This window comes from Lindgomyces ingoldianus (genome assembly GCF_010093535.1).
Source record: "Lindgomyces ingoldianus strain ATCC 200398 unplaced genomic scaffold BDR25scaffold_1, whole genome shotgun sequence".
Taxonomy (NCBI): domain Eukaryota; kingdom Fungi; phylum Ascomycota; class Dothideomycetes; order Pleosporales; family Lindgomycetaceae; genus Lindgomyces; species Lindgomyces ingoldianus.
The window spans coordinates 2,703,845-2,727,807 of NW_022985162.1; the positions used below are offsets into that span (position 1 = coordinate 2,703,845).

The window sequence follows — 23,963 nt, forward strand, 5'->3', positions numbered from 1 at the left end:
AATGAAGATCAAGGCACTCAGCAGGTCGGCTGCCTCAGCGCAGGCCCCGGGGTCAAATGTTGCACGCCTACCCAGAAACTTAGATCCAGACCTTCATCCGTTTGAGCGAGCGCGAGAGTATACCAGAGCTCTCAATGCAACAAAAATCGAGCGCATGTTCGCGCAGCCATTCCTCGGGAGTTTCGAGCCCGGCCATGTAGATGGGGTGTATTCCTTTGCCAAAGATCCCGAATCGTAAGATTGAGTCAATATAAAAGCACGAGTCTGCGGCTAATATTTCACCCAGACTCGAGCATCTTGCCTCTGGCAGTGGCGACGGCGTGGTAAAGGTGTGGGACCTCACGAGCCGAGAGGAGAAATGGCAGAGCCAGGCGCACGACACCATCGTCAAGGGCATGTGTTGGACCAGGGACAAGCGGCTGATTACCTGCGGAAGCGACCGAACCGTTAAAATGTTCGATCCCTACACTACGCCTTCCAAGAGCCCGCCCACATCGACGTGGCTAGGCCAGCATGCTTTCACATCAGTCTCCCATCATCGCTTAATCCCCTCCTTTGCTGCTGCAAGCAGCAACATCGCCATCTACGACACCTCTCGCGCCTCTGGAACGCCTGTCCAAACCCTATCGTGGCCTACCACCATCGAGACCATTAATGCGGTCGCTTTCAACCAGACAGAAACCTCAATACTGGCCTCATGCGCTACCGACCGTGCTGTCATACTCTACGACCTCCGCACAAGTTCTCCGCTTCATCGAAATGTCCTCACATTTGCCTCCAATGCCATCTCTTGGAATCCCATGGAAGCCTTCAACTTTGCCGTGGGAAGCGAAGACCACAATATCTACATATTCGATATGCGGAACATGAAGCGGTCTCTCAATGTCCTGAAAGGGCACGTCGCCGCGGTGATGAGCGTGGACTTCAGTCCCACGGGAGAGGAGCTGATCAGTGGATCATATGATCGGACAATCCGAATCTGGGAGCGTGCAAAGGGACACTCTCGAGACATATACCACACAAAGCGCATGCAGCGAGTCTTTTCCGTCGCTTGGTCCCCTGACAACAATTACGTGCTCTCAGGATCTGACGATGGCAACATCCGTCTCTGGCGCGCCAAAGCGTCTGACCGGCAGGGAGTCAAGTCGTTCGCTCTGCGGCAGAAGTTGCAATATGACGATGCTTTGAAGGAAAGATACAAGCACATGCCCGAGATTCGACGGATTGCAAGGCATAGGCATGTACCCAAACAGGTGATGAAGGCTGAAGAGATCAAGAAAGAGGAATTGAAGGCTATTAAGAGGAGGGAAGAGAACGAGAGGAAACACACTAAGAAGGGCAGAGTGAGGCGAAAAGCTGAACGAGAGAAAATGGTCTTGGCGAGGGAACAGTGATACTTTCATGGGCATTGTTCGACTGATTTCGTTTCAGCATAGCGACGGCGTTTCAATCAAGATGCAGAACATGTCCTTGGAGTTTGGGTGGGCTCATTGCTGGTCTTTTAGCATATGGATATAGCCAAGTCGGGCTTGTACTAGGCTTGCCTACCTATCAGGTGCATGGTTGACCGAGACAAATACCTCGGCAAATGTCTAAACATCACACCAATAATGGCATCGCCTCCACCTTGCTACCTGAGTGTCCACCCGTTCCTACAATCCTGGTATTTCTTTTCTCTTGTTGCTCTTCATCCCACGTGATCCCCAGTTACCTTTTCCCGTTTTATTGCAGGGGCATCGGAGGTCGTCGGGCTGGTGCAATGCCGTGCCTCCGATGGTGCACTTTTAGCGTTTATCACTAGTTCATCACGTCATAAGTTAGTTACAAGTGCATCCCGAAGGGCGCACTGGCATCATATAAAGCCTCCATCGTAAACGTCCATTCTTGCCCAATCTTTCTAAGACTTCAATTGGGCCTGAAGTTATAGCGATTGTTTCATTTCATTCGTGTCAGTTATAGGTCTAAATTGCGAGGATGTCCGCCTCCGCGATCCAGATCCAGGATGAGAAATTCTCCAGCCTCGGCCTATCAAAGACGTTAGTCAATGATACCCAAGTATGCTGCTACAGCCGCGGCTTGGGTTCTGTCTCAGAGAAAAACCCGATTTTGGTGCTTATTCATGGATATCCTCAATCCTCGTATATGTGAGTCCCACTCTATCTATTAATTCCACATGTTGATGAGATTCCAAGGTGGCGTCAAGTGAGCAAAAAATCCCTATCTTCAAACAACCTGCCGGATGAATTCTAAACCTATCGGCTACTAGCTGGTTCCGTTTCTTCCCTCCAGTGCTCCGCTCTTCGCTCCAGATCTCCCGGGCTATGGTTCTAGCACTCCTATTAAGCAGAATGATAAACTCACCGTTGGAAAAACACTGATGTCCGCACTTCACACTCAAATAAAGAGATCCACAAGCAAATCACCGTCCTCGGATATCCCTGTGGTCCTGATCGGACACGATCGCGGTGCAAGGATTTGCCATCGGCTTTCCGTAAGCGGGGTGGAGGGATTCAAGATCCTAGGTGTTTGTTTGATGGATATCGTATGGACATTCTCCTCACACTGTCGTTCTCTTCTATCTTCTTTCTTATCTGACATTCATGCATCCTGTTCTACATTCCGAAAATTAAAACTTAACCTTCGCCCCATCAGGTCCCCACTTCCACCCAATGGGCCGCCTCATCCTCCGTCCCGGATATGGTTGGCTACTTCCACTGGCCCTTCCTCGCCAACGTCTCTCTCGCATTCGACATGATTACCGCCTACGGCGGCTCCCGCTGGTGCAACGACATGATCCTACGCTGGGCAGGTAAAAACCCCGTCGGCCTCGCATCGCTTAAATCAGACAATGCACTCGAAGTCTACGGCGAGTTCTTCACAAATCCCGAAACAATTCGTGCGAGCAATGAGGACTATAGAGCTGGTGCGTTTGAGGATGTAGATATGCAGACAGAGGATCAGAAGGCGGGACGAAAGATTGCGAGGAATTTGGGTGTGTTGTTAGTTTATAGTAGTGATTACATTGGAAGGAGGCATGATGTAGAGAGTGAGTGGAGGGGTTGGGTGGAGGAGGGGACGCATGTGAAGAGTTCTGGGCTAGGTAATGGGATTGGGCATTTTTTACCTGAGGAAGCACCGCAGGAGACGGCGAAGGTTATCAGGGAGTGGCTTGAGGAGTTGGGTGTAGGGGTCTAAGAATGGCGAGTTGACTAGTTTTCTAGAGTGAGGGGGATGGTCATCATCGTTTTGTTATGCTGGGGAAGCACTCAACTTCATTCCCCTACCTTGGCCTAACTGTAGACGTACCTTCACGCTGCCCAATCATGGCACACATGCTTAAAAAAAAAAGTGGGTGCTATTGTTTTCAATCTCTCACTTTCGCACGTTCGGAATTTAGGTGTAAGCTTCAATATTTTGACTGCTCTAAATCCACGAGCATAACTGTCCAAGAAATGCATTTTAATGCTTTCCCTGAACATTCGGAAGATGTAAAATGTTCGAGAAAGTACTGGCTCGTAACTTGCAGGCTACATATTTCATGCCCTGATTTCTTAGTTGACTAAAGCTCGAAGTTTTCTGTCAGCTCTATATCTTGCCGAAGCGTCCCTATCCTGAATACTAGACCTAGTCAAGCATTCCGTAAACCGTCCCTTTCGTGTAGATCTTGTGACAGCATTATCCCTTAGACCCTTAACACAACACCACCGCATTTCTATATTTCTTTTCGTTCTATTCGAAGAAACCCTCATCAAGCTATATATTCCGAGTGCATGGTGAGAGCGAACGGTCTTGTAGTTGTTCAGCAAGTAGCATGTGTCCAAACGAGTTATACAACCACATATAGACCTGAAACAGAGTCTATGTATTTATGCACGGATTTTCTCTGCTTCAGGCCCGCAGCAAGTATCTCGAATGCTTCCTTAATTAGCCCTCGAACCATTATGCGAATCCAACGTTGAGGATTGGATTCGGGTCGATGCCTTTTTCGTACTGCCCATATGGGCTGCGAAATGCTGATATGGGCGTGAGAAAGGTCTCTAATTGCTTTTTCACCCCCTTATGCCATCATGTAGATAACTGTGTGCTGGTTATATGGAAGGGCGAGGCGGACATCGACACAATCACAATTCTTAGCCGCACGTTGACACATCTGAAGAAACTGCACATTGTACGTCATGGGACGTCTCGTCGTCTGATTGGTTTGAGAGGGGCCTGGAGCATAGAGACTGTTGCAGAGTAGTTCGAATTAGCGACATCGACTTTCCTAGAGTGCAGCAGATCGGGTTGTTCGTGATCGGTGATGCCTTTAACAGCTTCACAGTTGGTCCCCGCGCTTGTTCTTCGTTCTGGGGGCACGTGGGCCCTTGTGGAATCATGAGTCCAGTCTCAAGGTAGTTGTAGCAGCCTCTTTGGTGAACAATACGGGGAACTCCACATTAGCCTGACCAATGTCTTCCCTCCATACTTCGTACAGATTTTAAGGTTCAAGATGTGCGGATAGCGTTCTTCTTTCTTCTTATTCCATAGACCCCACCCAAGTTATGTTCTACGTTGTGTGATAATATGTAGCATAGCATCTAGCTAGCTTGCTCTCTGATAGTATAATTAGAAGTACTACCTGAACTCAACATTGTATCATGTTAAATAACTAAAATGGTGAAGCCAACACCCCAAAGCCCACATATTCATGCTCCGCATCCTTAATATAATAGCCGTAGCTCCGAATCCCTGCTATCCAAAATCCAAATAGTAAGTGTACAAGCTAACCCAACCCCACACCACTATTAACATTCTATGACACAATCCAATGAAACCCACTCCACGTACCCGCCCTTCCTACTGCGTCACTGCCCGCATCCCCTGCAAAAGCAACCCAAACACCATCCCTCTCGCGACCCTCCTATCCTGTAAACAATCAAAAACCTTCCCAACGGCCTCTCCACTCGCCGCCTGACCCATCACACTGGTCAAAGCCTGAGGCATGCCCTTCTCAACAAGCAATTTCCTTGCCTTCACCTTCAACCGTTCCTTCTCTTCGCCACTCATCTCCTTCGGCCACGCCTTTAATTCGTCCTCCGTCGGCAGCGTGTTCTCCCTAATTTTGCGTAAATGGTACGCGAGGCCAGCATCAGATGTGTTGTCGTCGAGAACGGTGGTGGAAATGAGCTGGCGGATGGATTCGAGTTGCGGGTTTCCCGGGCGTAAGAGAAAAGTTTTTGCTGCGTTAAGGAGGGTGCGGCGGATTTGCCAGGCAGAAGATAGCGTGTAGAGTTCGTTGATTACAGCGAAGAAGAGTTCGACTAGGACAGTGGTTTCTTGTTCAGAAAGCGGAGGGCAGGATTTTGGAGATGTGGGTTTGGGTTGGGGTTTGGTAGGGTTGGAGGAGGTGGTTGATGTTGCCGATGGACGGCGTGGGAACGGTGGAACAGGTTCGTTAGGGAGAGGAAGGGAGGTTGTGGATGCACGGGATGGGTGCCGCGAGTGATAGGGGTCGAGAGATGAGCGGACGGGAGAGCTAGTGTAGTCATCAGGAATGTCGGAGGGCATGGGTGGGAGATTCATGAGCTGGTCGCCGCCCATGACGGGGGAGAGATCCATGCTTTCTCTTACTGAAGGCGCGCGGCTGTTACTGCGGGATTGGCCGTAGATGGAAGAGCGACCGGATCGTTTGCCGTCGCCGTCGGGGTTGTAGCTCGGACGGCGTTCCATTGGTGCCTCTCGGCCGGGTTGTTGATCAATGATTGGGGAATTGGGGTTTCGAAGCGAGTCTGTGCTGGGGCGCTTTAAGGAGGACATCGTACTTTCGGTGCGAATATGCGACGGAAGTTCTGACACGGTACTTTCAGCGCGTCCGTGCCTTGGAGTAGGTGTTGTGACAGAGCGAGATAGGGTACCAGGGCTATTGGATACTGAGTCCCCCCTATTCTTTTTGTTCCCCCCAAGAGGTGAGGCCACATTGCCTAGAACTCCAGTAACGCCCCCAAAGAGAGCCTTTCCCCCACCAGCTACTTCTTTAGGAGCTTTAGTTAGGACATCAATCATGCCTTTGCCCATGTTCTCAAAGGTTTGGCCAGGCCAACCAATTCCAGGGAACCCCCCTTTCCCTCCGGAGGATTTTTGGAGGCCAGTCTCTTTCTCCAAGAAGCGTTTCATGCCCTCGCTTTCCGCAAGAGGTTTGAATCGAACAGCATCATTGAGGTACCTCTCGAGCTCTCCACGAAGTGACGCTTTAGTATGGCCTTTCCACGCCGGAAGCGTAGAATGCGCCTCTGTGAAACCCGTAGTGCCCGTAATAGCAGCAATGCGGCGTAAGACTTCGTGCAGTGTTTCAAAATCGGTAAATTTTCGGGCGGTCATCCATCCGGAGTGATATTGCGAAGCCGGTTCGATCTGGATAAGATACTCAGCTGTGGGCTTGTTTTTGATGATCGCTTTTTCTCCGGGCATTGAGTCGTCGAAAATGGACATCTTCGAGTTGTGAAGGGTTAATGGAGGAGGCTTCTCGACTGGCGGGGGGTTGGCCATAAGAGCCGTGGGTGGTTGGCTTGGCACTAGTTGATCGAAGCTTGTGAAGGAATGTTTGGGCTCTTGCTTAGGTGGTTCCTCTGGCATGTTAGGTGATGGTGGCCCAACCTGTGACGAAGCCATGGAGGGAATGTTTGATATGCCGAGATCCGTGACATCGTTGTCCGCCAGCGTCTCGCTCTGCGATGATGTTGGTGTGGCAATGCCCTGGGTCGTACTTTCGGATTGATCATCATTCGAGGTAGTACTGGAAGTGTTCCGCAGCTCTTTCAATCTTCTCGCATCATCCTCTGCGATCATTTGGCTGAGCCTTTGCGCTTCCCGCATGGCTTCATCCATAGCTTCCTGCGCTCTGCTTACCACTCGCTTGTGATTCGCGACGTTTCTCTTTTCCTCCAGTGAGGCCTCGGTCTCTACAGCCTTCTCCTGTTTCTCGACTGCATTTTTTACATTCTCTAGCTGACCAGAAGAGCCTTCAACGCCTGCGTCGATGACATTGATGAGATCCGGCTCACCGTCTTCAAGGAGATAAACTATCCAGCCATTAATCCAGTCGGGTTTCGAACAGGTCGAAATTGTCATATCCAAGATAAGCTGCGCAAGGACCTTCCTCAAGAAGATTTGTGCAGGCTTGCAATTGTACGTCTTTGGGTCTAAATAGTTCTGTAAGATATCTTCGGCAACCATATCCAACTTCTTGGACTGATTTTGTGTGTCAAGAATATTTCCCAAGCTGCTTTCGGGCTTAGATTCAAGGTATGCATCGATGGCTTCGGAGGCGGATGTTCCTGGGGTAGCTGCTAGCGCGACGGAAAGCTCGTTGAAGAACACGATCATAATCGAGGACGAGTTGGTTACAAAATCGACGAACGTGTCAGCCGGACGCTTTCTTGAAAGGTGCGCGGAAATGGAAAGGAGAAAGGCTGTCAAGGTCTGGCGGCAGGCGGAAGGGAATGATAATTCAGTTGGTAGAATGGGCGAGTACCACCACCTGCGTGCGATTAGATATGCCATGTCTCAGCCACAAGTGAACGTACTTGACGTAGTCTCTGATAACCGCATCGGTGAGCTCTGTGAGGGCGGCAGCGGTCTCTGGTCGGAACTCGGAATAGTCTAACTCCTTCCCGGAGTATAGCTTCACATCCATATTGGAATCGTCATCCGAGCTCTTCTCATTTCCCTTCACTGCAATGTCCCGCCAATCGAGCACGCGGTGAACCACATCGATGCCCAGCTCTCGCTTTCGCGCCTCCTGGCTTTGACCTTTGTTCTCACCAATGCTGTTCACGTGGCCCTCCCAAGATGCATGCAAGACAACCCCGCCCATGACGCCAATTAGCAGGAGCCCAACTCTCCCCAGCACAAGATATGTTCCAGCGCCGAGCCCTATCAAGCACGCCCCGAGGGTTTCATTGCTCGCCGTCGCTAAGAAATGTAAGGTCCGGTCTGTGAGCGTTTTCAGGTTGATCGAGGGGGTATCCGCAGGTGTCGATGCATCCTTCCTCAGGTCAGCCTTCTCCGCAACCTCGGGAGCCATCAACTCGGGAGGATGCTGTTCGGCAGCATCGGGGGCGCTCGGGGGTGTCTGCACGGAATCGCTCATATTGTCTGCCGACGCGTCGTCGCACACATAGAGCGGGGGAGGGGACAGATGTCCTCGCCAAAACAGTATTGCTATATCAAGAGCCCAAAAGCAACGGTGGCGTCTCCTGCTCCGGTTCCGTGGCGCGACTGTTTCAAGCTGACGTTGGGAGTTCTCGTTGACACCGGCGTCGGAGAAACCAAGTTGCCGATAGCCACCACCAAAATCCTGGGAACAGAACCTCAGAGTGCCACTACCTCGTCTCATCTATAACGACCCCTCACTTCATCCCAACTTCGGATGGCCGCGCCAAGTCCAATTGACTGCGTACCCCTCGTCATGGCCGCCGAAGCATCCAATCCTGATATCCTCACTCATGTAGAGAGATTTTGGGAAGGCCGGAAGCCTCACAGTCCCATCTACCAATTTCTACTTTCCGACATCAAGCTTACCCATGCTTCCAAAGGTCTTGTGCGGGCTCGCCTGTTGCTAACCACCAACCATGTCAACGCCCACGGTGGTATTCACGGCTCTGTCTCTGCAACCTTGATCGATTGGGTCGGCGGCATGGCCATTGCTGCGTGGGACAACAGGGTGAAGACGGGCGTCAGCACCGATATTCATATTTCATATGCGAGCTCCGCCAAAGACGGAGACTGGATCGAGGTTGAAGGAAAGGCAGGCAAAGTCGGAGGCACGCTAGCGTTCACAACCGCCACGATAACAAAGGTTGTAGACGGCAAGCCCGGTCCGATCATCGCCACCGGATCTCATACCAAATTTGTCAAGGTCTGAGCGTGACGACGTCATAACGCCCTCTTCTTTGGGTTCTCATTCGGCTCTCCCATGAATGATTGACTCCACTCGGACGGCGAATATCAATCCGTCCTCTCTTTACCTTCAGAAGCCCTTTCGAGCCTCGCGGCGTAGAGTATCGGGTAATTTTGGAGGATCACATGTCGATACACTAAATCATATAACAGTATATAAGTGAAGTTTGCGATGTCAAATTTTTATTCATAGATGACCACTGATTTTCTCTGCCAGTGGTTTACTGGCCCAGGGCACCTGTCATAACTTCTGATTTCATACCATTGATACCAGTTGTGAAAAGTCCCGAAAGGATCCGCAATGAGAAACCTTCCCTGCACAGCGCCCACCAGTCTATTGCACCTTGTCACTAAACGTGGAACATGACAGGGGCTATCCAGGTCAGGCATCGATATTCTGTTCACATTCTTACTGGTTCCAACAAGGGACCTAACTAGTATAACCTACACTATCAATTTCTACGTTGGGTCATAACATGATGTCTATTGAAGTTGTAATTGCTTGCTATCCCTCCTGACCAAGTTGTCTAAAGAAAAACTCCCCCAGCCCCGCAAACACAAGAGAGATTCACACTTACCAGCAACCTAGCACGGGGCCTACATCACTCATCGATCACCTCCACCCAGACATATATTTCTCACCCGCCCATGCGAAGCCAGCGAACAGTTCCCGCCCAAGCTCTTGCTTCAACAGGCATGTGGTATTATGCAGGGTCGAGCCGAAAACAAGTCCAAAACATATGTTTCGAGTATTGCCAAGATATGAAAGTAGATTGGCCTATGTCATGTGCTGTGGCTATCCGTCATGTGTCCAGATGTTCACTGGTGCTTTGGCTTGGCGTGCGCTGCTGTTGCCCGAGTATTGCAATCAACTTCGGATTTATATTGATTTGCTTTAACACTCAGGCGCAATTTGGGTGAATCTCCGACTATTAGGCTTCAGATCTACTCCACCAAACCCTTTGGACCCCACCCCATCTCCCATCCAATTCGCTATGGACTGTGGGCCCTCAAGGGGGCCCCTCTCATCACCAAGGCGATTACAACTTCGGCTCCAGGGCCCCTGTCCACATATCTTTCATCACAGCAACAGCCCCTACGGACTACCACATATATCTAGATATAGAGGAAAATATAGTAGGATATTTATGTTAAAATGGGTTGTGCTTAATTTAAGTCCAAATTTGTGTCCTGCATTTGCTGAGCTAATTCCCACAGAATGCGACAAAATGCAGTAATTCTTCCACTTGAACGGACCAGGGCCTACCGACTCAACCTTGGAACTAAGATTGCCACTACCAAGCCCAACCCCACATCTCAAAATCATCTTAGACTTACAAAATCGACTAGTTTCAATTATTAAATTTGAAAGGGGAGTCTCAACACACCAAGGCAAACCCTCTAGTATCGCGTAAATATCCCTACCACGGTGAGTGGAGGGCATGGAAATGTAGAGTTCTTGAACCCGTTTCTTGGCCCTATTCATAAGAGCTGCAAGTGAGTGGAATCCGAAGTTAGCGGATCTGGTGGAGAAGGCTATGAATTTGTGCGATTGTTAGAAGCATTGGGCATTTTTAACAAAGAATTTTTTTGGGGGGGAAATTTCAGGCTAGACTAACTTGCTGCGGATAGTGACACATTCGAACTTCTTTAATGGATTTCCTGCAGATATAAAAAATTGGGGTTTTTAGGTCGGTGGAGAGGGTTAAAGATAGTCACCCGATACCATTACAATGCACAGTACCTATGACACCACGATACATGACAAGAGAGAATATTGCGCCCGCTAACGCCCTTGCTAAAACTGCGGAGGACGACAGGAGGATGCAGACTGTTGCAACGGTGGACGTATTCGAAAGCAAAATTAAAACGTCAACATTTATAGTTCTGATTACAGACGGGCATTACATTTTCGTAAACAGTTGGTTACACCACAACCCGTCAGGACAATAACAATTTGCTCATCGTCCAAATCATAACACTGACCATCCACAAACCATGAAAGCCAACCATAGTAATGCCGCTAAACGCCGTCCCATCCACCCACCGTACTCCATACCAATCAGCCCCAAGTGAGCCAACTGGCTCTACAACAACCCACTATCCCAAACCCCCAACAAAGCCAAAGCATCCCTGACGGCAGAAAATTTCACCAGACCCCTGAAACCGCTATCAATCTCGTCAGCTAGATTCTCTCTTCCCATCAACAAGGCCAAAGAAAGGCAAGAGCATACCATAATTGTCGCGGGGGCACGCATACACATCACTCACCCAACCGTACTCTCTTCCTCCGCTGCACGTCTGAAATAATCCGCATCACTAGCCGGAGGTTCAAGCGCTGCAGTCGCGAGATCCGTGCCCACGCCTGAATCACTGGGCAAAGCGTAGAGACACAGATCTTTCTTGACTTCCTCGACTGCGCGCTCGACTTCTGAGGCTGTGGGATCGAGGACTGAAGTCGAGACTTCGGACGCTGTGATCTCGGATGGTAGGACGGGGCCTGTTTCCGTGTCATCCTCATTGCCGGAGTAGTCAGAGTGGTCGGAACCCTCGTCTTCGCTGCCTTCATCGATGGTTTCCGCACCACCCAGGAGCGTGGAGTGAACAGTGGAGCCGTAGGATGTGCGACGATCAACATCGCTGCCTGTCATGTACGAGGATCCAGAGGCGTACGTGTATTCGCTAGGCGTCTCGCCTTCACCATAGCTCTCAGCGTAACTCCCTGTGCCGTAGCTATATCGCCGCTCGGTGCCGGTCTCACTGTGCATGTCATCATGATTTTCTTCGGCAATGGAATGGTTATCCTCAATCGCTAAGTGAGCTGGAGTATGTTCAGTCTCGGTTTCGCTCTCCTCGCTCAATGTCTCGTTTTCCTTGTTGACTTCTGCGACGCTGGGTCTACCTGCCCAAGAACTCTTACGCAAGTAGTTGGTCTTGACAGAGTGGCTGCGTTTAAGGTTTCCGGAAGTAGACATCGTGCTACCGGGTATTGAATATGTCTGTGCTCCTGCTGATGAATTGCCACTGATCTGGCTAAGGGAGTGAATTCGACGACTGGCCGGGTTGGGAGGCGGCCCATTGCGGCGAATGGCAGGGCGAGATTTCAACGCCATGGAAAGGCCACTCGCAGCGGTGCTCGGAGGAGGCATGAGCTTGCTAGCGTCGCTTGTGACATCTGCGCTCATTCGCTTCTTGGCTTTGGCCGGGTTCTTCCTTCCTTTAGACATCATAAGGGCCCGTGAGTGATCCATGATACCGTTCAGAATCCTGCGTTCCAGAGCATCGGCCTTGGCGTCCATGACATGTAGCTCTTCTCGTCGAATCTCAAGCGCCGTATGAAGAGAGGAGACCTCACCCGTCAGCCGAACCTTCTGGTTAGCAAGATTTTCGCGCTCGACCTGCAATGCTGCAACGATGGCGAGGAGTTGGTCCTTCTCTTCCTTGACCTCGAGAATGGTGCGCTCCTTCTCATCCTTGAGCTCTTGCACGACACGGTCTTTCTCCTCTTTCAGTTCCTGTAAAACACGCTCCCTCTCATCCTTGAGTCCCCGGATGTCAGCTTCGAGTTGCTCCTTCTGCGCGTGACGACGCTCAACCAACAGGGCAATTTCTTCAGCCTCTCGTTCCTTGGTCTCGTTCCCGTCGGTGATGAGCTGAGTTTGTTTGGCAACGAACTCGCTGACCTCAGCAGCGGTGGCCATGACCTGTTTGTGGATCTGATCGAGACGCTCAAGTTGCGGGGTAGAGTTTTTGGCTTCGTCGACATCACCAAGGAGCTTGTCGAGCTTTTCCTGGACTTGCTTATCGTCGTATATCTGGACAGATTCAATGGCAGCAGGTGGCGCTGGAAGGAGGGCCGGTATATTGGAGAAGTGGTTTGAAATCTCTTGTGCACGTGCCTTAGCTTCCTCATTCCACACGCGGGTCTGTTCATCGGCAGTTTCCTTGGCTTTCTGTGAATGCTCGTAGTGCTGACTAACCAAGGCTTGGATCTCGCGAAGGGTGACCATGAACTTAGGATGATATTCAGTAATGTTGTCCTGAAGGCCGTTGAAGATCCGTTCGACATTAGCAATCTCATCTCGGGTATGTGAATGCTCCGTCTTGCCATCTTCCTGATGCTCCTGGAGCTTCACCATGGCACTATCGATCTTTTGGATAACAGTAGTAGACTCTGCCGACAGCTTCTGCGCTGCTTCCTCAAATTGATCCTTCATACCCGTGATGGTTGCACCGAGAGTATCCATGGTGAGACGGAGTTCGTCAGTCATTCCCTTGGTGTTCTCCAAGATCCTCTCCTGCTCCTCGGCCTTTTCCTTCATGACCTTAGCTTGCTCGTCGGCAAGCAGCTGTGCATCATCGTACTTTGCCATGAGGGTATTGAAGCGGTCGTCGATCGTTTCGACAAGTCCGGCGATGATAGCATCCTTGGCTTCGTCGTGTTTCTCCGCAGTCAGGGCCGACCTCTCCTCTTGGTCATTTCGAAGCCCTTCGATGGAACCATGTGCCCGCTCAAACTCACGAGAAACAATTTCCATGAGCTCTTTGACATCTGCGGTGATGCTAAAGTTCGATCCAATTGTGTCCTCTAGACTCTTGAAGGAATCCCTGAGACCTTCCATCGGCCCACCTTCAGTGAGGTTCGTCTTGATCTCCTCCTTAATATCATCAATCGCGAGCTTGACATCATTCATGCTCTCCACAAGATCCTCTGCCTCCTTCTTACGATCATCAAATGCCTTCGCAGTAATTGCGATGTCGGATTCGTAGCTATCTTTCATTTTGTCATGGCTGTCGCGGAAATCGTGAATGAGCCCAGTGAGCTGCTCAACGTCGGCCTTAGAAGGAAGTTCATTTCCATCAGGAATCTTCATCTCTTCGATCTTGGCCTTAATATCGCAGACGAGGACGGCAAGACTGTCAATATCAGCTTTGGTTGCTTTTTCAACAACTTCTTCCTCTGTCTCCTCCAGCTTTGCAGACTTCATTTCATCCAGCGCATTCTTGATGTCATCCGCAATTACCTGGATCACTGCGACATCTCCCTTGGTGGCACCTTCTTCTTCAATCTTCTTTGAAAGTGCTTCAATCGCTTCTGAAGTTGTTTGAACCACTAGCTCGATGTCTTCAAGGTTTTCTTTCGAGATCGTGGTTGCAGGGTCAGGGACGGCAATCTCCTCAATCTTAGCTTTCATGTTCCCAAGAAGAGTCTCAATGGCATCGGTATCTTCCTTGGTCGCTATTCCTTCCATATTAAGGGCAGGCTGCTCACGATCTTGGAGTTGGAAAACCGCGGCTTGAAGATCCTTCAGCAACTCCTCGATCCCAACGAGGTCGCTTTGCATTGCAGATCCGGGTGCGACGTTAGATTCAGGAGCAGGCGGTGCATGTTGAAAGTTGGCATCTATGGCCTCCACCTTGATCTGGAGCTGCCCTAGCATGACTTCTACCTTCTCTAGATCATTCCGGCGTGGAGGATCTACAGCTATATCTCGGGTGATTGGGGCCTCGAGATCTTCGGCAAGCACAACTTCGTTGCCAGTTGGTACTGTCTCTTCCTCTTCCTCTTCCTCTTCCTCTACCCTCCTACCCTTCAGTTTATCGACGTCTTCGCGCAGGCTCGCAAGACCACCTTTGAGGGTGTCTAGGATTTCGTAGGAGACGGTCATATCGACCGGCTTATCAACCATTTTTGTAACATCAGACCGGAGGCCCTCAAGACCTTCATTCAAAGCGTCGAGAATCTCGCCGGTTGCCGACATGTGACGGTCAGGGTTGTCGATCTTCTTTTCCAGATGCGATCGAAGGTCATCAAGGCCAAGTCGAACAGCTTCAAGGACCTCTTCGGTATCAGCACGGGAGTGCTGGCGAGTGAGCCCATTAGAAGAACGAAGTTGCTCCAACTCGCCACGGAATGCCTCAACAAGTTCTTGATTGATGCTCATCGATCCGGAGCTTTCCTTGATCTCCTCTAAACCGGACTTCAGGGCTTCAAGGATCTCTTCCTTGTCGGCAGACCCCCCAGAGCGGACAAGCGTGTTTCCAAGAGTCTCGCGCAAATGTTCCAACTCTCCTTGGATCGAGGTGAGGTTCTCCTTTGAGGCATCATCGTGTGAAATTGCAATCTGGGAACGAAGACCGTCTACGAGTTCACGTACTGCGTCAATAATGTCGTCCTTCTCAGCCGTGCCACCGGATCGTACCAACGCCCCACCCAGAGTCTCTCGTAAATGATCAAATTCTTCCTTCATCGTGGAGATGATATCCTCATTAGAATTCTCCAACGTGCGGTTCTCGCCTAGTTTCGCACTCAATTCACCGAATCCAACCTGTAGCTTTTCCAAAACATCGTCCTTGTGGTTGGCAGCGTCCCCAAGAATGACATCCTTCAATTGGTCGAATTCTTGCCTCATGGCCTCATTCATCTCTTCGTTAGAGTCAAGATCTAAGCCACGGGTTGCGACTTGGGATTTCATGTCTTCAAAGCCGATAGTGAGTGCACTCAGAATCTGTTCCTTGTCCTTGGCAGCTGGCAAGAATTGCGAACTTAGCTCCTCATGGAGATGCTCGAATTCGGACTTGATGTAGCCAACCATGTCACCTCGGCTCCAGGCATGATCACCGCGAGGTCCTTCGGCCACGAATCCTTGGACGTCGACTCGCAAGCGATCAAGCTCGTTACGCATCGTTTCGACGAGTTCATCTTTCTGAGTGACATCCTGAGCTTTGTCGACGTAGCTCTCGATCTCGGCGCGTAAGCTGTCCAGCCCATCCCGGAGTGCATCGAGTACCTGTTCCGTGTCGCGGCCATTGGCAGAGGAGTATGCCTTGAACTCTAAATGCATTTTGTCCACTAGGCCCTGCAAGCGCCCCAAGATTTCGTTGCCGTGCGCTTCATTCTGCGGTTGTGAACCTTCCAAGCCAGCCCTTACAGCCTCAAAGAGGTCGTCTCGGTTGATCTCGATCTCCCGGGGCCCACTCAAATCCGCACTCACCAGGCCTTCCCTGATGGCGTTCAAAATGAAGTCTCTGGATATGCTATCCGCTTGGGATGTATGGGGGACCAGGGCAGGCTTGAACTCGTCAAGGCATTCCCGCACAGCCATCAACACCTCCTCTCGTATCTCGTGAGCTTCATTGATTGGTGGTGGAAGTTTGAGGTGCTGAATTGAATCCTGGATAATATTCATGATTTCCTCCTTTGTAGCACCGCTAGGTGCTCGGGAATCTTCTAGACCTTCCTTAATGCATTGAAGGATTTCATCTCGCTCAAGGCCAAACTGCTGGACTTCTATTTCTGGCTTGTACGCTTCGTGTGCTTCCCGAACTGCGGAAATAATGGCCTCTTTGTCGAGAAGTGCACCTTGTGCGGAGAAGTGATCAAGCCCACGCTCTGCCAAAGCATGCTTGACAACATCGTACACTTCATTGCTGTCGACGGTGTTCCGGGTCATAGTGGAAGAAGTAGATTGGCGTCTCCTCTGACGCATCACCTGATCCAGATGCTGTTTGATCTCTGAGAGACCCTCTTGAACGATGAGACTCATCTCCTGGTTGGGTCGGCCGGATTCAATGGCGCCTTGAGAATTCGCTGATTGCATCGCATCGTCAACCTTGCGAGCGAGTTCTCTACCCATTCCGAGAACCTCGCCACGAAGGTCTCGGACGAGTGTCTTAGTTTCCATAGTCACACAGCCTGATTCCGCAACGCTGTCCTTAATCTTTCGCAAGAATTTAAGCATCTCGTCGCTGACGAAGTCAGCTGCCTTGGGGCTAGAGTATGGCTTGGTCCCATCTCCCGTCTTAGGGACGGAGATATTCTGGTTGAGATCCCGACTCTTTAGGGTCAGGGGGCCTGTTCCTGGTGATGGTTGAAACGACGCTGATCCTGGTGTAGCGTTTGATCCAAGGGGGTTATTGGCCGAACCTTGCTTTACAAACTCTACTAGTTCGCTAACCTTCTTTGCTGTGTCGCCGGTCGCCTTGTCCACCAGTTTCTGCAAGCTGCCCAGGAGTCGTTCCTGCCCATCTTTTGTAACCATTTCACGGATAATTTTTTCGAGCATCGCCACACTGGCAGCACCTTCGACCGAGTAGGGATTCGGGCTGCCGATCCGTTCGTCCAACAAGAAGCTGCTTGGAGACGGTATTCGAGGGAGTGTAAATTGCTTCGTCGGTGTCATGTGCGGGTCCTTCACGCCTAAGCCACTGCCAGAACGAAAAATGTCACCTGGGGTACCAACCGTGTGTGCTTCGTTCATAGTTTTCAGCAAATCCTTCAACGATTTTCGAATGTCCTCATCTCGAGAGCTTGTCGCCTCCTTCAAGCTCACCAGGTCAGTCGCATTGTCCTTACTCCGGCGGCTGAGTTGCGACATTTCTTTCTGGAGATTGGACACAATGGTGGTGATGCCTAACAGCTGATTTGATATGGCATCAAAGGTCTGGCCGGTCTGAGGAGCCCTGGTCGAAGAGTTGGTAATGTTTGCAAGAGGGGGGTCGAGATGCTCGCGAGGCACCGTCATGGTCTGAAGCGCAAGCATGGTCGCTGACGGCGGAGTGTTCTCTCCCAAGATAGCCCTCTGCAGAGGGCGGGTAGAGGGCCGTAGCGCAGGCGTATCCTTGAGAACATCGCGGCTTGATGGGGTCGGAGTGCCGGTTCGTGACGGGCTGTGATCCCCCGAAGTCGCAAAGTAGTCCTTCTCGCCATCTCGGGCTGGCGTTCCACCCCTTGTGCTGGACCGCTCAGGCGATCGTTCTTGCGACCGTTCGGGTGAGCGTTCTGGCGACCTGACGCCATCGAGGAAACTCCTAAGGTCCCTGACGCTAGTGGTCTGCAGCGACTGCATGCGCTTATGCTGTGCGCCTTTGATCAGCGACCGTTCGGGAGACCTCTGCGGCATCGGGTTAGTCGTGTATGAGCTTGATGGCATGCTCTCCCGTGCTTTATCTTCCAACGCCTTTGCCGCCTTCGCAATGGCAGCGGACGTGTTTGGCCGGGTAGTAGGGCTCGAAGAGCCTGGATTCAATGGGAGAGGTGCAGGTGCACGACTGGGATCAGAGCTGTCCCACCTGCACAGCGGGGTGTTTTGTCAGCGGCATTACTCTCGATTGAGGGGATTATGTTTATTGTTTTGAGGGCTCAGAGAGGATGGAGCATACATCGGAATAGATGACCTCAGGCTTATGTCAGAGGAGAATGAATGCTGGTGTCTGACGAGCTCTCGGTCGCGAGAGTCCTCCCTGTCGACAGAGGGCATATCGTAGATTCTGTGGTAATATTCGCACTCAAAGGACAGCACCAGAATGTGAAGCAGAATCAGGCCAAGGTAAGCGCGTCTAGTACAATTGCATAATTGTCTGATCGCGCTTCAAGGGGCTTCAGCGATCCAGCGCGAGTGGGGTATAAGAGATGGTAGTCGTGATTGTATGAGAGTGCGCAAAAGTGAGGTGGGATGGAAGGTGGAGTTGTGTGTGTTGATAAAAACGCTCCGGGGTTGTTTACTATTAGACCTGGCCTGTGCGCATCGCTGTCGCCCAACGTCATTGGGCCACGCCTTCCACAGCACACCCTCTCATCACCCCGGCAGCACGCCAAGCGCTTAGAACACGAACATACCACACAAAGGCCTCGCAAATAGAAGAGATACACGTTCAAAAACCTAACTCGGCGCGTCCCAAGGGTGCGCGTCGAGTCCTATATTCCAGCTTCCGGGAGCGGGATCACCCGCGCGGTTGCCAGGGCAGAGTCTGTATGCCAAGCCTTCGGAGCGGCGTTACCTGTCCCCGCGCCCTCATTGCGACCTGGAGCTCTGCGTGAACATAATAATCAACCTCATTTTGAAACTCCTGCTGCCCTCTCTCCACTCGACTCTAATACCTCTTTTCTCTGCACCCCAAGTCTCTCCCATCTCCTCTCCACGACTATCATTATGGCTGTCCCGGACAGTAGCAAACGGATAGCGGAGGCGCAAAAGCTCGCAACGACCGAGCCCTCCAAGGCCGAGAAGCTCTACAAAGAGGTCCTGTCGACAAACCCGGGCTCCAACGAAGCCGCCATCAAGAACTATGAAACTGCCCTCGTCGGCTTGGGCGAGCTTTTCCGCGATCAGAGGCGAGTCGATGCCCTCGCCGAGCTGGTCAGGCAAACCCGCTCTGTATTGTCCTCATTCGCCAAGGCAAAGACGGCAAAGCTAGGCACGTATCAAGCAAATCCGCCAGGAGCTTGCTCTGACTGGAAACTTCTGCAGTGCGGCAGCTTCTCGAGCTTTTCACCACGATCCCCAACACCACCGATATCCAAATCTCTGTCACAAAATCGTGCATCGAGTGGGCAATCTCGGAGCGCCGAGGGTTCTTACGGCAGAACCTCGAGACTCGGCTCGTCTCTTTGTACATGCAGAAGCAGTCCTACTACGAAGCTCTCACTCTTATCAACAGCCTGCTCAAGGAGCTCAAGCGGTTAGATGACAAGCTCGTGCTCGTCGAGGTGCAGCTTCTCGAGTCGAGGGTCTACCACGCGCTTGGGAACATACCCAAGGGACGGGCTGCCCTCACCTCTGCCCGGACCTCGGCCGCTTCAGTATATACGCCGCCACTTCTTCAGGCCGGGCTGGATATGCAGAGCGGGATGCTTCATGCCGAGGATAGCGACTTCAACACGGCCTTCTCGTATTTCATCGAGGCCATGGATGGTTACCATTCTCAGGATGAGGCGCAGAAGGCGACGTCAGCACTGCAGTACATGCTTCTCTGCAAGATCATGCTGAATCTTGGCGACGACGTGACGTCGCTTATGACCTCGAAACAGGCTATCAAGTATGCAGGCAAGAGCTTGGACGCAATGAAGGCTGTAGCTAGAGCACACACGAACCGTAGCTTGGAGGAATATGAGACGGCGCTAACCGACTATCGACAGGAGCTGGGTAGCGATCGCTTCATCACTAGCCATCTCCGACGCTTGTACGACAACATGCTTGAGCAGAACCTTATCAAAGTGATCGAGCCATTCAGCAGAGTCGAGATCGACCATGTCGCTAAGATGGTTGGGCTCGACACGGTGCAGGTGGAGCGCAAGCTCTCGCAGATGATCCTTGACAAGGTCATCATTGGAGTCCTTGATCAAGGGGCTGGCTGTTTGATTGTCTATGACGAATCAGAGCGAGATCAGGGCTACGACGCAGCGCTGGAAACAATTGAGAAGTTGAGCAACGTCGTGGACGTTCTCTACACGAACCAGGCGTCTCTGCTGGAATAAGGAAATGAGGAAATGGTCAGGAGTGTGTGATGGAAGCGATGGAGGAAGATGGCGTCAGGAGGGTGTCTCCTCATCCTGCTTCGGGAACTATCTGGAAGCTATGTAATATAGCATAGACGGCACGGCGTACTGCAGAAGCATGGCGACGGCCGATGAAAGCTCATCAACCAGTCTCCCTGATTTCAATACGGTCTCAATCTGCTCGCCATATTGCCCTGCTTGCACCCTGGTTTCACCGCCCAACCTTTCTCCCCAAGTGGGCTGGGAGACATTCTTCAGATATATGAAAACATAAGCACTCAAACGCGATGCCTTCCCCTCTGCTATGCGCGTCTGACGCGCGCGGATTATTGACGATTTGACTTGATATTAACTTCCCTGCACCAACTGTTTCGAGTCAGGTATGGTGGTGAGAATTACAGGGGCTGCACAGCGGTTTGCATGCTTACCTTGCAGCAGTTGGCTTCGGGTCTTTTTGAGGTAGCGGCTCCTTGGACTAAGCATGCACGCTTCTCTCTATTCTTCTAGAACTTCTTCCCTGTCGTCCTAGTGAGGCGAGCGGATACAATGGAACATCCGACAGTAGGGCCACGAGCATAGCCAAGAGTGTCCTGGAGCCATGTTCCTGTCGGTGCTCGGGCTCGGGTTTCGCCCAGCCACGCCCAATCATCATTGCTTTTCAACACGACACGACAAGCCTCCTCCGTACCCTCCTTGCAGTGGTGCAGTACTCTGCGAGCCACAGTAGATAAAATAAGCACTTGGCTTTGTGAGTGTTGCATTTAGGGACAACGGCCACTATCTTGAAGCCAAGACAGGCTAAAACCCTCTCCACGAGGCTCATGCACCTCCCCACACAAGGGCAGATCTTTATCCCGGCTGCACTAGACCTCTTTAATGGTCGGACCCTTTGGATGACGATGCAGCTAATACATTTCGGCCCCCGACGGATGAACCTGCGCCTGTAGTTGAAACGGAGAGGCTATCCTTGCCGTCCGCATCATCTTGAACCGACGACACTCAGCACGCCAAGGCTAACGACCTCACAAACTCTGATCGGCTTCATCCGTCCTTTGCAACGAGTTCTCCGACCTTTCTTGTTAGTCGCTAGGCCTGAAAAGAACCATGAATGTTGGACTTTCGTCTCGAAAACAACTTACTTATGCTAGATTCTTCCAATCCGATGCTGTGGTTGGATGGCTGTTGGCAGAACAGACCTCCGAATGGGTAAGCCTGCCTTCGACTCCAACATCAGCCCTCCATCAAACGGGGCGTAATCGCTCACAGGTCCGCAAGCTTTCCGCTAGATGATCCATGTACCAGGTTTCTCTTCAGTCGAAGTCCGCGAGGCCAATTTATGGCTTAACTCATGGCCGATGCTGCTCCGCATCCGGTGTAGTTTCCTTAGTGTGTGCCTCAGGATCCTCCACGCCAAGTTCACCATCAGCCCCTCTTCTCAACCTGTAGCATCGACTGAGCATCTCCGCGCCTTGTTGTCTAGGCGTCCAACCTTACGATCTGTCCCCTTACTTTGGATTGACCAGGAAAACTGTCCACCACGTGGAACTTCTGTGCTACCCTGTCTCTGCATGAAGCCATGTGGAAAATGGCTTAACTCACAGATAGGCCATGTCGGCAAGTATTCCTTCGCCAATAGTAGCTGATGAGGCTTCGCCTCACCCATTCCTGTCAGTGAATGTTCGTGTGCTAGCGGCAGCGGAAGGTTGAACCCTTCGAGGGCATGGAGGCACGATAGCCAACCATTCCTGAACAGCGGTCCCACTTAGTAGGTACCACCACCCTGCTTGTTCTCAATGGCGGCTGCCATGCCTCGCGATGGCCTAGCCTATACGAAAGCAAGATCCTTCTAGGATAGAGGTGAGTGGGCACGATTATGTTAATACTGTGAGGCGATTCCCGAACGGTTGCTTGGTCGCCTTGCGCAGTGACTGTTTCGCCGATGAATGCTCGTTTCATTTTGCTAGCACTCACTTCAAACTCGGGACCTGCCTTAAGCCCCGGATGATGACACTGTGATTGACGCCTGTTCATCACGACCCACGCTTAGGCTTGTGCTGCCGTCCGCGCCAGCTAGAAACAAGGTGCTGACGACCGAATCGACCTGAAGCGTGGCTCACACTCTCTGAATAGCACCTACAAACTCGTACATATCACGTTCTAACCCTCGTTTTGGGAATGCTATACCCACAGACTCGCCAACCCCTCCTCCACGTAAAAGCCTTGATCTCGCCAACGATCCCCACACCTTTCGGACTCCGACCCTCATCTACAACAGATACCCTCGAAATATGCCAATGAAGCGGGTTCTGTTAACCGGCGCAAACAACTTAATCGGTTCCCACATCCTCGACCAACTCCTAACCCGCAATGTGGCGGTCCGCGCAGTTGTGGGGTCAAGAGATGAGGCACTGTCCCTACAACAGCAATATCCCGTAACTGGACATCCTACGCTCGACTTTGCAATCGTTCCCCAAAAGGACATCGCCGTGCCAGGCGCATACGATCTTGCCTTGAGTGGATCCCAGGAACCTTTCGATACTGTTATCCATACAGTTCCGCCAGACCCATCCGAGGAAGCCGACTGTCTATCCCGCTTCATCAACGTGGAGACCGAGGCTTTGATTAGCTTCCTGAGAAGTATCAAGGAGGTCGCCCCTAGAGTTCAGAGAGTGATTGTAACAACATCTCTTACACCATTCGCTCGCTGGCTTGTTGACCCCCAAGTGGAGCGAATTCCTCGGATAGGTAACCCCTCGTCACCCACAGCCGCAGAGATTGATTCCGAGTACGTGCTAGCAACCAGCCGAGCAAGCGACAACATCGTCTGCGATGCCGTCTGGAAATGGTCCAAAGACACTCCTGTTGGATTCGATCTTGTCTCTCTTGCTGCTCCGAGCATATATGGTCCTTCAATACGACCACTGAGCAACTCGTCGGACCTTGAAGACGCAAACAGAAGGATATGGAACATATGCTCCAACAATTTCAGTGAACTGGTCACTTCACCCCCTTATGGAATCGACTATTATACGGACGTCAGAGTGAGTCAGATCGCGATCTCGTTTAGGGGCATACAGATCTTACAAGCTTATTCTTCTCCTTCAGGATCTTGCTTTCGCCAATGTGCAAGCGGTGTTCATGCCTGAGGCACGCAACAAGAGATTCCTCATATCGGCCGGGGCAATGCCAGCAGGTTCGGTGATTGCAGAGTTCCTCAGGAATCAGTTCCCCGAGTTCGGAAGCCGCATTCGCCCAGATAGCTCACCGCCTCGTCAGCCAATATCAGGGGATCCGCCTATTGATTTCGTTGATACACATCTTGCTGCCTCCATACTCGGGCTGGTGCGATACCGAATGGCCGAAGAGACGTTGACAGATCTTGCGAGGCAGATACTCGAGCTGCACAGACGGAAGGAATGGAAAAGAGTGATACAAAGCTAAATCAGATACTAGATAATGGGGAAATGTGAATCCTTTCTTTTCTACTGGCTCGTTTCAACCACAGGAGTCATAAAACGAGTGCTCGCAATGCATCAGTGGTAACTCCAAACTGGACGAGCTTTCCCTATCCTCACCGCTCACCGCAGGGCCTAGGACGTCCACGACAGCCCGCCATCAAGCATAGATTTCCCCATGCCGACTCCAACCGTGTTCGATCGCAAATTATTAGCAGTCGGGCTCCTGTCCCCTCGCAACTACACCAAGTTAAACCTTCTCTTGGAATGTTGCCCTATGTGATCCTGCCTTC

General features: G+C 51.4%; 7 protein-coding genes across 7 annotated transcripts; 5 read left to right on the plus strand and 2 right to left on the minus strand.

Moving 5' to 3' along the window:
- Nucleotide 1: 1 nt before the first annotated feature.
- On the plus strand, nt 2-1,498 carry BDR25DRAFT_250920 (WD40 repeat-like protein; the record flags this gene model as incomplete). The annotated part of the gene is made up of 2 exons (XM_033686096.1): nt 2-234; nt 287-1,498. The coding sequence occupies 2 exons, from the start codon at nt 2-4 to the stop codon at nt 1,392-1,394; spliced, it is 1,341 nt and encodes a 446-aa protein (XP_033555078.1). The 3' UTR covers nt 1,395-1,498.
- Nucleotides 1,499-2,266: 768 nt separating this feature from the next.
- On the plus strand, nt 2,267-3,447 carry BDR25DRAFT_299897 (haloacetate dehalogenase). Its single transcript, XM_033689249.1, has 2 exons — nt 2,267-2,543; nt 2,653-3,447. Exon 2 carries the CDS (start codon nt 2,698-2,700, stop codon nt 3,193-3,195), a length of 498 nt encoding a protein of 165 aa, XP_033555079.1. The 5' UTR covers nt 2,267-2,543; nt 2,653-2,697; the 3' UTR covers nt 3,196-3,447.
- A 1,146-nt stretch (nt 3,448-4,593) lies between these two features.
- Nucleotides 4,594-8,241, minus strand: BDR25DRAFT_250928 (uncharacterized protein). Its single transcript, XM_033686097.1, has 2 exons — nt 7,563-8,241; nt 4,594-7,516 (listed from the first exon to the last, which is right to left on the minus strand). The coding sequence occupies exons 1-2, from the start codon at nt 8,126-8,128 to the stop codon at nt 4,837-4,839; spliced, it is 3,246 nt and encodes a 1,081-aa protein (XP_033555080.1). The 5' UTR covers nt 8,129-8,241; the 3' UTR covers nt 4,594-4,836.
- A 123-nt stretch (nt 8,242-8,364) lies between these two features.
- Nucleotides 8,365-9,126, plus strand: BDR25DRAFT_299899 (acyl-coenzyme A thioesteras-like protein 13). Its single transcript, XM_033689250.1, has one exon. It carries the CDS (start codon nt 8,447-8,449, stop codon nt 8,900-8,902), a length of 456 nt encoding a protein of 151 aa, XP_033555081.1. The 5' UTR covers nt 8,365-8,446; the 3' UTR covers nt 8,903-9,126.
- A 1,753-nt stretch (nt 9,127-10,879) lies between these two features.
- On the minus strand, nt 10,880-16,917 carry BDR25DRAFT_338867 (uncharacterized protein). Its single transcript, XM_033693317.1, has 2 exons — nt 11,172-16,917; nt 10,880-11,106 (listed from the first exon to the last, which is right to left on the minus strand). The coding sequence occupies exon 1, from the start codon at nt 16,677-16,679 to the stop codon at nt 11,205-11,207; it is 5,475 nt and encodes a 1,824-aa protein (XP_033555082.1). The 5' UTR covers nt 16,680-16,917; the 3' UTR covers nt 10,880-11,106; nt 11,172-11,204.
- Nucleotides 16,918-18,614: 1,697 nt separating this feature from the next.
- BDR25DRAFT_299900 (PCI-domain-containing protein) lies at nt 18,615-20,423 on the plus strand. The gene is made up of 2 exons (XM_033689251.1): nt 18,615-19,134; nt 19,188-20,423. Exons 1-2 carry the CDS (start codon nt 18,870-18,872, stop codon nt 20,192-20,194), a joined length of 1,272 nt encoding a protein of 423 aa, XP_033555083.1. The 5' UTR covers nt 18,615-18,869; the 3' UTR covers nt 20,195-20,423.
- Nucleotides 20,424-22,375: 1,952 nt separating this feature from the next.
- Nucleotides 22,376-23,850, plus strand: BDR25DRAFT_9184 (NAD(P)-binding protein). The gene is made up of 2 exons (XM_033699240.1): nt 22,376-23,256; nt 23,321-23,850. The coding sequence occupies exons 1-2, from the start codon at nt 22,504-22,506 to the stop codon at nt 23,654-23,656; spliced, it is 1,089 nt and encodes a 362-aa protein (XP_033555084.1). The 5' UTR covers nt 22,376-22,503; the 3' UTR covers nt 23,657-23,850.
- Nucleotides 23,851-23,963: the final 113 nt, after the last annotated feature.

Excerpts from the sequence above, each read along its gene's own strand:
- BDR25DRAFT_299897 (XM_033689249.1), top strand. The coding sequence starts at position 2,698 with ATGGTTGGCTACTTCCACTGGCCCTTCCTCGCCAACGTCTCTCTCGCA.
- BDR25DRAFT_250928 (XM_033686097.1), bottom strand. The coding sequence starts at position 8,128 with ATGAGCGATTCCGTGCAGACACCCCCGAGCGCCCCCGATGCTGCCGAA. Across the intron at positions 7,517-7,562 it reads GTTATCAGAGACTACGTCAA|GTGGTGGTACTCGCCCATTC; the intron begins GTACGTTCACTT and ends AATCGCACGCAG.
- BDR25DRAFT_299899 (XM_033689250.1), top strand. The coding sequence starts at position 8,447 with ATGGCCGCCGAAGCATCCAATCCTGATATCCTCACTCATGTAGAGAGA.
- BDR25DRAFT_338867 (XM_033693317.1), bottom strand. The coding sequence starts at position 16,679 with ATGCTTAAATTCTTGCGAAAGATTAAGGACAGCGTTGCGGAATCAGGC.
- BDR25DRAFT_299900 (XM_033689251.1), top strand. The coding sequence starts at position 18,870 with ATGGCTGTCCCGGACAGTAGCAAACGGATAGCGGAGGCGCAAAAGCTC. Across the intron at positions 19,135-19,187 it reads GGCAAAGACGGCAAAGCTAG|TGCGGCAGCTTCTCGAGCTT; the intron begins GCACGTATCAAG and ends AAACTTCTGCAG.
- BDR25DRAFT_9184 (XM_033699240.1), top strand. The coding sequence starts at position 22,504 with ATGCCAATGAAGCGGGTTCTGTTAACCGGCGCAAACAACTTAATCGGT. Across the intron at positions 23,257-23,320 it reads ACTATTATACGGACGTCAGA|GATCTTGCTTTCGCCAATGT; the intron begins GTGAGTCAGATC and ends CTTCTCCTTCAG.